At 50.0% G+C, this 11992-nt stretch overlaps 1 protein-coding gene across 3 annotated transcripts in view; it reads right to left on the reverse strand.

Annotated features, from left to right (window-relative positions):
* Positions 1-10679, reverse strand: part of CLCC1 (chloride channel CLIC like 1) — a 38148-nt gene extending 27469 nt beyond the window's left edge. For 2 of the 3 annotated variants that reach the window (XR_008550426.1, XM_037498904.2), the window contains exons 1-2: positions 10580-10679; positions 10-139 (exon numbers count right to left, since the gene is read on the reverse strand). Coding sequence is in view for 2 of the 3 variants with exons in the window: in XM_037498904.2 (XP_037354801.1) it covers positions 10-138 (129 nt within the window). In the remaining variant the exon portion in view is untranslated. The remainder of the gene's footprint in view (positions 1-9; positions 140-10579) is intronic. The other variant, XM_054691747.1, reaches the window with a different exon arrangement.
* Between the last annotated feature and the right edge of the window lie 1313 nt (positions 10680-11992).

An 11992-nucleotide genomic window follows, 5' to 3' on the forward strand; every position in this document is an offset into this window, starting at 1 on the left:
GGGCAGTACCTGAGACTTCCTCATGGTCCCCGAGGCCGCGTCGTAGTTGAGCATGTCCGTGGGGTCTATCCAGTCATCGTGGTGCTCGTCACCAGCCACCAGCCACAGACACCCACACAGGAGCAGAGCGCGCAGCATCCTGCATGAAGGCCACAAACATGTTCAATGGATCTTACTAGATGTGATGAAATAAAATGATTTTTAGAAGAAATTGTTTTGTAATAAAAACCATGTAGGGCCTCCCTAGTGGTGCAAGGGGTTAGGATGCAACATGAAGCTGTCCGCAGTCTCTGCAGCACGAGTTCGATCCCCGGGCAGGGAGCTACTCTCATGGCACAGCAGACCTCGCCTGTCTCGCCTGCTGCTCCCCTCAGCAGTGTATTTCAGTTGATCTGTCTGTTCTCCACTCTGTCTCTAGCAAATCCTCTCACCCCCAACTCTGGCCTGTACCCCAGTTCTTGTATGCATAAATAAATTAAAAAAAAAAAACTATCTAGTTCCTTCTAGTACTAAGATAATGCTATGAGTAGCAACCAAGATAAAAATACTCCATGCTCCCCCCACAACATGGTAGAGGAGAGAGGACAGAAGCACCGCCTCCTGGCATTATGCTATGTCAAAGCCAGTCACCAAAGATCAGAGCACAGGTTCCATCTATATGAGCTGTCAGAACAGGCATATCTAGAGACAGGAAGTAGTTCAGCAAGTGCTTAAGGCTGGAAAGCCAAGGATAGAGCGGTGGGAGCTAAACAGTGGAGGGTAACTTTCTCAGATAAAAAATGATCTAAAATTGCGGTGATGGCAATACAGTGAATACCATAAAAACCACTCGGCGGTACACTTCGGTGGGTGAACTGTGAAGTGAATCACATCAAGAAAACAGAAGCCTCCTCGCCACATAAGCCTCCACATAAACTGTCAAACCATTTCAGCACTGTCTAGTGCAGCAGCCTCTGGCCACACGTGGTCTTTGAGCTTTTTTAAAATTAAATTAAACATTCAGTTCCCCATTCACACTAGCTGCTTCCCAGGTGCGCCAAAGCCACCTGTGGCTGGAGGTCATCATCCTGGCCAGCAGACACAGAGCATGAAACATCTCTGCCAGCTGCACTGACGGCCTGTCTTTTCCCCACTAAGTGAAGATCAGGTAAGGGAATTCCAAAATGAGAAAGTCCTGGGTCCTGCTCATAAATGACTTACAGACTAGTTCTATACATGAAAGTAACTCCCGGCTAAATCACACACTCCTTTGTGCCCCAGCGTGCTGTTTATTCTCCTAGCGTGACACATATGAGACCAGCCACTTAGTGGTCTGTCTCTTCCGTCAGCGTGGTGGCTCTCAGCACTGACAGTGTATTAGAATCCCCTAAGGAACTTCTAAAATTCTTGATGTCTGGCCACCGGACCAATTAAATCAGAATCTCTAGCGATGCCATCCAGGCACTGGGATTTTTAAAGCATCCCAGGAAGTTCCAATAGGCAGCAAAGATAGAAACCCCTGCACGCAGTCCTCCCTGGGGGAGGGTGTAACAGCTTACTCAAATCTGCACTCACCTTCCCAATGTCTTCTCCAGGCTGGCCCCCGCCACAGCTCCCAGCCCACACCTAGCCCAGAGCCTGGCCTAGTAAAGACTTTGGTTAATTATTTTTAAGTGCCAATGATCACAGCCACAGCAGGGGTTAAAGGGCAGATGTTCAAAGGAAAAAGAAAGCAGAGCTGATTGGGAGAAACAGGAACTATTTCATGAGAAATATTTGGATTTTGAGAAATAAATGGATTTTGAACTACGGGTAACATTCTAAGAGCGTGAGATCAGGGCGGCAGAGACAGAAAACCAAACGGCGCAGCTTCAGAAAGCGCCAGAGCAAGGATGGACATGGTGGGGGACGTGGTGGGACCCGTGGTGGCCCCGGTGAAGTAAAAGGCTTCCGACTAACTCCATCTGCCAAAGAGAGCTTTCAAAGGTGACAGGAGCTACATTTTGGGAAGAACAAACTAGCACTATGTGTACAGAATGAGGAACAACTGGATTCTGAGAGTCCATGAAAAAGGCTGAAGAGGTTGGTCTGACAGCGTGGGGGCAAAGTGAGCAGAAAGCACACACAGGACACATGTGAGGTGAATTCAGACTCAGCAACTGCCCTGGATGCACACAGTAGGCAAGAGAGGGCAAACACAGGCCCAAGGTTTTAAAGTTGACCAACAGGGCCTCCCCTGGTGACGCAGGCGGTAGAGTGCAGTGCTGTGAAGCTGTCCACAGCCTCTGCAGCGCTGGTTCGATCCCAGCAGGCCAGCGAGGGTCCCACATGGCACGGCAGACCTCTCCTGTCTCGCCCGCTGCTCCCCTCAGCAGCGTATTTCGTCAGTCTGCCTGTTCTGTTCCCTGCTCTGGCTCTGGTGAATCCTCTCACCCTCCCACGCATCTGGCCTATACCCTGGTTCTTGTATAAATAAATAAAAAAATCTTTTTTTTTTTTTTAAAGTTATTTATTTATTTATTTGTTTGTTTGTTTGTTTGTTTGTTTATACATGCACTGGGTACAGTCAGAAGCGCGGGAGGGTGAGAGAATTCACCAGAGCCAGAGCGGGGAGCAGAGCAGGCAGAAGGACCGAAGTACACTGCTGAGGGGAGCAGCGGGCGGCAGGAGAGGTCTGCGCGCCATGTGGGACCCTCCTCCGGTGGCCGGGGAGCAGCCGGGGATCGAACCGGCGCTGCAGAGGCCGCGGGCAGCTTCGCAACCCAGTGCTCAACCGCTGCGCCACCGGGGAGGCCCTAAATAAAAAATCTTTAATAAAAAATAAAAAAATAAAGTTGACCAACAACAAAAATGGTGACAGTATCAACTATAAAGAAGTTCAAAATTAGAAAATGGTTTTGGAGGGAAGCTCAACATTCATTTGTTCAACATTTACTATATACCTACTGAATACTGGGCACTGTTTGAATTGATAAGGATATAACAGGAAACTAGACTTATCAGTTCTTTAAGAAGCTTACATTTTAGGGGGAGGGGATAATATTTTGACAATATAATTTCAGAGTGGTGAGTCTCATGAACTGGAAAGGGGGGGCAGGACAATAGGTAGGCAATGCTGAGTACTTTTTTTTTTTATTTTTAAAGATTTATTTATGCTTACAAGAGCTGGGGGGGAAAGAGGATTCACCAGAGACAGAGTGGAGAGGAGAACAAGCAGATGTACTGAAATACGCTGCTGAGGAGAGTAGTGGGCGAGAGACAGAAGAGATACCTGGCCGGGGATCGAACTTGTGCTGCAGTGGCTACGCTAGCTTGATAGTGCTGAGTCTTAACCCCTTGCCAGCAGGGACGCCCCATGCTGAGTATTTTAGAGAAAGCCTCTAAGCCGATTAAAGGTGGCAACAAATTCTTTTTCATTTCCCCACTGAAAGAAGAAATTTATTTCACCTCCTCCTGAACTTGGGCTGGCCCTGTGATAATTTAACCAAAATACTGTGGCAGGGCAATGCTGAGTTGGGCCTGTCCCATAGGAGGGCTGACTGCTTCTACTTTATCACTCTGGGACTTCTGCCCCTCCCACCCACACCCACTTTGAACTCAGGCACCAGGCTGTGAGAACACCAGGCCATGTGGAGAGGCCCTGTGCATGAGAGACATGCTGCGCTACCTTAGCAGTCAAGCATGTGAGAGCTGCCTTTTTCTGGTTCCAGGGCAAACCCCTGGTAACTGACATGGCAGCCCAGCCAACAGCCAGGGATCACAAGACTACCCAGCTGAGCCCAGTCAAGCCCCATAGGCTATAGAGTCAGGAGCGGCAACATTTTTTTTTTAAAGGGAAATTTTTTTTTTTAAGATTTATTTATTTATTTATTTATTTATACAAGCACTGGGTACAGTCAGAAGCGCAGGAGGGTGAGAGAATTCACCAGAGTCAGAGCGGGGAACAGAACAGACCGACGAAGTACACTGCTGAGGGGAGCAGCGGGCGGCAGGAGAGGTCTGCACGCCATGTGGGACCCTCACCCAGCAGCAGGGGATCCAACCGGCGCTGCGGAGGCTGTGGGCAGCTTCGCAACCCAGGGCTCAACCGCTGCGCCACCGGGGAGGCCCTCGGCAACATTTTTTTTTTTTTAAAGATTTATTTATCTATGCATACAAGAACTGGGGTACAGGCCAGAAGTGCAGGGGGTGAGAGGATTTACCAGAGACAGAGTGGGGAACAGAACAGGCAGATTGACTGAAATACACTGCTGAGGGGAGCAGCCGGCGAGTCAGGAGAGGTCTGCTGCGCCATCTGGGTAGCTCCCTGGCCTGGGATGGAACTCGTGCTGCAGTGGCTGCGGATTGCTTCATAGGTTGCGTCTTAAGCCCTTGTGCCAGGAGCGATAACATTTTAAAGCCACTAATCTTCGTTGCACAGAGTACATAATCCCAACCTGTAAGCAGAATAATGTGAAGACGCCAACCTTAGGAAGAGCCAGGAAAGAACACCCAGAGAGAAAACACCGTGAGTGTGGCAGCGAAGCAGGGAGGAAGGGGTAAAGTCGGAAGCAGAGAACAGCAAGAAGGCAGAATGGCTGAATCTTAGGATTGAGTTGGGGGAGCACATTACTGTGGTTTTTACTCTCTAAGGGTAACAGGAAGGCAGTAGAAGGTTTTAAGCAGGGAGGTGACAGAACCTGGGTGCATTCTGAAATAAATCCCCGGGGCTGCCATGTGGAGAATGGAATGGCATAAGGCAGTGGTGCTGGGCTACAGAAGATGTGGACAGCCAGCAGGATGTAGGTGGGGTATAAATGTCAGGGGGAAAGGATGTCCTGAGCTAATCCCATACAGGCTTTATGGACCCCACCCCCACTCCAGACCAAAGCCATCAAGACACTGGGAAAGACAAATCCCATCATCACCAAAGGGAAGGTGGCTGGAACCTGAGGGTGGGGTTAAGCTGCTAGGTTTGGTATAAAACCAGACATGTGGGCCTTGGGAGGTCTCTGGGTTTCAGGGCTCTTGGCTTGCTGCCAGCTCTCAGAGTGCCATTGGGATTGCAGGTCTGCAAAACAGGTAGGACGCATTTAAGACTTTATCTCCCTCTTTTCTCCCTGAGTTGTACATTTCCTCATTTCCCCTTCCCTTGTAAATAAACCTTTTATTAACCTTTCGTGTGTGCCTGCAGTGGAGTATTCATAAGTCCCTTTTAAGTGTGCAGGTGAGGACCCACATCCAGGCAACCCGTTTTCTATCGGGGCTGCCCTGTAACATAAAGTCGGGCTGGAGAAGATCACCAGACGACCTATTCTGAGGACGAAAGAGCCCTGGGCCATGCCAACATTCGGAACTCAGAGGGGGAGCTGGCAAGAGATACTGCCAGTGAGTGGTAGCGAGGCCGAGGAGGTAGGTACTCGGAAGCAAGAGGGAAAGGAGGGAGCAGATCACTTCGATGACTGCGGCTGAGAGGTCAAGTGATCAGAGTGTTAGGGGGAAATGATGTCCTGAGTTAATCCCATACAGGCTTTGTGGACCCCACCCCCACTCCAGACTAAAGCCATCAAGACATGGTTTCCTACAACAAGAGGACAGCACTCGAGTGGAGTAGTGCGGACAGCAGCCTGACAGGAATAAAGGAAAACTCAGGTAGATGGTACAGTAATTCCAACAGTCCAGCCAACATGGAGTAACAGGGGCCAGATTCACCCTCTGCATGGAATAACTGTTTCTTACCCGGGTAAGAAAGAACAATAGTCTGAAAGATGGAAACAGGGGCCTCCCTGGTGGCGCAGGTGGTTGAACACTGTAGGTCTGCTACTCCTAAGTGGCCTGTTCAGCCACCATTTTGTCACCTATAGTTCTAAATCCTAAGCAAGGTCAAAATGGCTTGGTCAGGTAGGCACAGGAGCCCAAGCCTGCAAGGTGTCCTACAAGAGCACAAAGCTGGATCACACTGGGAAGGCTATGCATCACGAAGTATTGGGGGGGGGGGGAGCACGAGAGGAGAGCTGGGGAGAGATGTACAAGGGACCACTGAAAGCTGAGGAGTGGAAAGCCTTGTAGATAAGATTAAAACCAGGGTGGGGGGATTAGGGCTTGGTCACAATGACAATACCAGTCATCAAGCAGGTGAGAAGTGCCTGGAGGGCAGACTCACAATCCCTGATCTTCTACATTCTTCCCCTTTCTTTAATCTCCTTCTCCTTAATCTCCTTCCCCTTTCCTTTTGCTCCTCTCCATTACAACCGATGCTGTGAATCAATAAAAAAGCCAGGATCTTGCTCTTCAGCAGCACCCTGCATTATGTAGCCTGCTCCACGACTCCTGTTTCTTTATCAGTGTGGTATTGCCCAGCGCAACAGAGCGCAGCACTGTGAAGCTGTCGGCAGCCTCTGCAGTGCCAGTTCGATCCCGGCCTGCCAGCGAGGGTCCCACATGGCGCGGCAGACCTCTCCTGTCTTGCCCGCTGCTCCCCTCAGCAGTGTATTTCAGTCAGTCTGCCTGTTCTGTTCCCCACTCTGTCTCTGGTGACTCCTCTCACTCCCCAGCTCTTATATAAATAAAATAAATCTTAGGAAGATGGAAACAATCATGGACAGTCCTTCCATGCCCTGTCCTACCTCCTGGAGACAGCTTCCAAGCCATGGGAACAAGCAGGGGAAAGCCAGGCAGAGCCGGGAAGGCCTGCACAGAACAGAGTACCAAAGTAGAAGAAAAATGCACAGGGCAGAATTCCAGACATCTGTAGAGGGTTCCTGCAACATTATAAAGGGTAAGGTCCTGGTCTTTGTGAAAGATCCATGCAGGGGCCAGGAATGAGGAAGTCCACATAGAAAAAGACAAGATGGCCCTGACACCAGTACCACTGATACTATTACAGAGCAGCCCCGATACAAAACGGGGTGCCTGACTGTGGGTCCTCACCCGCGCGCTTAAAAGGACTTATCAATGCTCCACTGCAGGCGCACGCGAAAGGTTCATAAAAGGTTTATTTACAAGGGAAGGGGAAATGAGGAAATGTACAGCTCTGGGAGAAAAGTGGGAGACAAAGTTTTAAATGAGTCCTACCTGATCCGCCGATCTGGAGTCCCAAATGGCGCTCTGAGAGCTGGCTGCAAGCCAGGAGTCGTGAAGCCTGGAGGCGAGCGACAGCGAGCCCCCCAAGGCCCACATGTTTGGTTTTTATACCCAACCTGGCTGCTTAACTCCACCCTCAGGTCCCAGCCACCTTCCCTTTGGTGGTGAAGGGATTTGTCTTTCCCAGTGTCTTGATGGCTTTAGTCTGGAGTGGGGGTGGAGTCCACAAAGCCTGCGTGGGATTAGCTCAGGACATCCTTTCCCCCTAACAATACCATCACATCGAAACTGAAGCCATAAACAGGAGAAAAACAACTCGGCTCCATGAAAAACAACTTTTTTCCGCCTAATCCTGTCCGCCCCCCCCAACCCAGTTTTCCTGCCTAAACTCTCCTCACCCTATAAAAGGGACATCTCCCCACAACGGGCGCAGCTTCACTGACCCCCACCTTGGGGCCGTGAGGTCCACCCGGGGCGCAATAAATTTTCCCATCCTTTGAGAAATTTAGCCTGGCTCTCCTTTTCTTTACTGCGCCGAACTTTTCACTTTGTTTCCAGTTGGAATTTCTTGAATAGCGCTCCTGCACTCAGTTCCAGAATAAGCGTGTGTAGACTTCCCAAGAGCAATCGCGCCAGCACCAGCAGGGGGTCAGGATTCAGCTGAATTGGGACACCACCCAGAGAGCACCAGATTCCAGAGGGGAAGGGCTCAGTCTACTAAGACCGTCCTTCACATCAGACAGCAGCTGTAAACCACGGCATCCTCTCCTCAGGTTCAATTAATTTGCTAAAACAGCTCACAGAACCACCAAATCCTTTTACTGGCCAGGTCACCAATTTATTACAAAGGATGTTATTCAGCAACAGCCAGTTGGTAGAGATGCGCAGGGCAAGGCATACAGAAAGGGCATGGAGCTTCCATGCCTCTGTTGGTACATCATTCTCCCCAAATCTCCAGCATTCACCAACCCAAAAGCTCCCCGAAGTCCCTCCTTTTGGGTTTTTATAGAGGCTTCACTACACAGGCATGACTGAGTAAATCCCTTGGCCAGCGGCAACTGAACTCAACCTCGGGCTGCACTCCCTACCTAGGAAATCAGGTGATGGGACTGGAAGTGCCAATCTCCAGCCACATGGCTGGTTCTCCTGGTAACACAGGGACACAGATCCTCCCCCAGAGTTAGCCCAGTAACATAACAAGAGCCACCTTTATCACTTTCAACAGTTAAGAAATTCCAAGGTTTGGGAAAATGAGGCCGGAACTGGATGAAGACCAATATATTAAACATACACATTTTTCATAAACCACAATACTGCACCGAGTTTTGACTGAGACGCTCAGAAAGTCATGCCACAGTGTTGTGACAAGCCAGCAAGCAGGGAGGCTGGGAGGTAGGCAGAGGTTGGCAGGGGCTGGGCAGTGGCAGGAGCTGGGAGGGAGCAGGCAACCAAGCCTCCCGGCCCCCCACGAATCTTTACTCATTCTTTGGGTTCACATCTACTCCCCTCCATTATCCCCTCCCCCCATGAGATGCTGCCTCACAGCCCTGACCTCTAGACTCAGGTGTGCGCACTTCCGCATGCCCGCACCCATGCACCAGGTGCCCACAATCAGGCAGGCCTGCCCACCCCCACACTCCCAAGCCGCTCCCTGCATTAACTTCAGGTGACTGCCACAGAGGGTAGTGGCACACAAAGCCTCACCAATTCACTTACCAGACACACAGACAACAGTTACTTTCTTCAACACTGACCTAGAGCTTTCCTCGTGGCTAGTGCTTAGCAACACAGGAGTGATGGAAGACCAGGAGGCAAGGTAGAATAGTGGAATCAGCTACAAATTCAAATCCTCTTTCTAAATCCCCATGGTCACTGATTAAAGACTGGTACTTTAGAAACCTCACCACTGATCTCACTTCAGAGAGCTACACACCTACACCTGTTGGGGATCTTGTTGAAAAACAGGTCAAGTTTGAGGTGGGCTTGAGATTCTGCATTTCTAACAAGCGCCTTGTGAGGATACAGGTGTTAAGCCACAGAGGACACTCCAGGAGCAAGTGTTAAGGAGTTGATTAGTTTAATAAATGGCACCTGGATTCTACTACGTCTAAAAGTCTCCCCCAGTTTCTACTTGTAAAATCTTTTTTTTAGGCTTTGACTCTAGTATCAAAATTACTATATAGATAGTAATATATATATAAAAATAGTACCTAGTATTTGATTATAGCCGGGCTTCCCTTCAGTTAATCCCTGGGAATAGTACTACTGTTACCTTTTTACAGACAAGGAAAACAGATTAACTTACCTGAGGGCACTTGGCTAGTAAGAGGGAGAAGCCAGCTGGCTCTTCCTAACTACCTCTGCCTGGCCAGGTGCTAGTGTCCCTACAGGGCTATTCAGAGGAAAGGGTGACCAGGAGAAACTACTCCTCTCTACACAGGAGAAACAAGGAGAGCAGGTGTCGGGGGAGCTACTAGAAGAGGGGAGCTCCCTGGAAAGATTGGGATGTCCAAGGACATTGCTAGCTACTGAATGGAAATGGGCACAAAAGAAAACTACCCGGTTTCAATGAATTCACATGTGTAATGAGAAAGACAAGACTAAGTCGGGGGCCTCCCTGGTGGCGCAAGGGGTTAAGACCAACCTATGAAGCAGCCACTGCAGCATGAGTTTGATCCCCGGAGGGCCAGGGAGTAACCCACATGGTGCAGCAGACCTCTCCTGTCCTGCCAGCTACACCCCTCAGCAGTGTATTTCACTCTGTCTGTTCTGCTCCCCACTCTGTCTCTGGTGAACCCTGTCACCCCCACACCTATGGCCTGCACCGCAGCTCTTGTATGCATAAATAAATCTTTAAAAAAAAAAAAAAAGACTAAGTCGGATGTAGGTCAAACACTCATTCACCTAGAACTTCGCATGACAATGAAGCCAGGGGTGTGTCCGCGAGTCGCCCGCGCAGGGGCGGTTTTCCGAGGCTCCGTCTCTCAAACTTGACGGGGCGCATTTCCACCAGGGGCCCAGACCACGACGACAATGAAGATAACGAAGCCAACTTGGGGGAGCCACTGACCGCCGCTGCCTGCGAGACATCGGAATTGTTTTCCCCACCCGCTCGTACATGCACAGGCTTTTCTGGCATCTCTTAACTCTCATGCACTCAAACCTGATCTGGAGTATTAAAACACCGGCTACCCAATACGAGCTGCTCTGCTGACGACACTTGCTCAAATCAAGCTCACGGCGTCCAGAGGCCACCGAAGTCAGCAGGGCCAGCTCGCTCGGGGCTGGCTCTGCACCGGCTTGTCCCTTCGCCCAGGACGCTCGGAACCGCGGGGCGCCCCAGTAGCCCCAAGGAGCAGCCGCGCGCGGGGCGGGGGGCAGCCGGCTCGCCCACCTCGTTTCCAAGTCCCCCAAGTGCCCCGCAGGCCGCGGCTACCGGCGGGGGCGCGGATAAGCCCGGCCCCGCAGGGCCCGCGAGACCGGCGGGGCCGAACCGCAGCCCTGCCGCCTCACAAACACACCCGACGCGCGGACTCACCTTCCCCGCAGCGCACCTGTGGGTCCCGGAAGCCGCTCACCGGCCACCGCCGACGCGGGAAGATGGCGAGGTCCTTCCAGGGCGACGCAGCGGGCGCCGGGATGCGGGCGTCAGGCTATCGACTCGCTCGGCCAGCGGCTGGGCGGCCTTCCCTGGAGCGCAGGTGATTGGCCCCGCTGAGGAGGGCGCCGGGACGCGCGCTTCTGGCTATCGACTTGCTCGGCCAGCGGCAGGGCGGCCTTCCCAGGCGCGCAGCTGATTGGTCCCGCCGAGGGGGCGGAGCCTGACTCTGTGGGCGGGTTTCAGGTTGGGGCTTTTGGGGTTTTTAACTTTGTCCGCAGGGCGCTTCTGCAGGGGAGGCTTGCGTGTAAGTCAGGTGTATGAAGCGGATACAAAGCGTTTTGTCTTAATATTGATGACTTTATAAATTTGAACATGTAACATTGGTAATCAAAGCTGGAAATCTGCTTTGAGCATGATTTTTTTTAGATGGGGCATGATAAATGCCCACAGCCCTAATGGGGTGTGGAGAGGGTAGAGGAATTCAAACACCATGAAGTGTTGTTTTGTCTTCAGACTCTCAGGGAACTCCAAAGAATTGAAATGACGAGTTTTACACGCTAGGAGGAAGTGAGAAATGTGTACACCATAAATTATTGACAACAAATTTAAACGTGTGTTAAAATTTGGTTAGGACATGGTACACTTGAGTGTGTATGTTATTACAATTTAAAAAAATTAAAATACACATTGCATAAAATTTTCCATCTTTAACCATGTTTGAGTTGCAGTTCTGTATCATTAAGTACATGGACGTAGTCATCACCAATGTCCATCTCCATGACTTTGTTCATCCAGCAAAACTGAAATTTGATTTATCTCATGTTCCCTCCTGTCTCCAGCTCCTGGCAGCCACTATTCTACTTAATTTCTCTATGAATTGGTCTACCTAACTCACATAAGTGGAATCATACAGTGGTTGTCTTTTTCTGATAATTTCACTTAACATAACTTCATATTGTAATGTCAGATTTTCTTTTCAAGGCTGAATAAATAGTCCACTGTATTATGTGCTAAAGTTTATCCATTCATCTCTTGCTGGACTCTTGGGCAGAATCCACTTTTTGGCTGTGAGTAATGCAATAAACATTAGTGTACAAATATGAGACCCTGCTTTCATTTACTTTGGGTATGTACCCAAAAGTCGGATTGATGAGTCATATAACACTTCTATTTTTAAAATTTTGAGGAACCACTATACTGTTTGCCACCATGGCCACACCATTTTACATTGCCACCATCAGTGTGTGAGTTCCACTGTCACCACACACTTGCCAACACATGTTATTTTGTTCTGATAGTAGCATCCTAAAAAGTGGTATCTCATTGTGGTTTTGGTTTGCAGTTGCCTGA

The sequence above is a fragment of the Talpa occidentalis genome, unplaced genomic scaffold (assembly GCF_014898055.3).
Source record: "Talpa occidentalis isolate TD23 unplaced genomic scaffold, MPIMG_talOcc4v2.1 talOcc4.9, whole genome shotgun sequence".
NCBI lineage: Eukaryota > Metazoa > Chordata > Mammalia > Eulipotyphla > Talpidae > Talpa > Talpa occidentalis.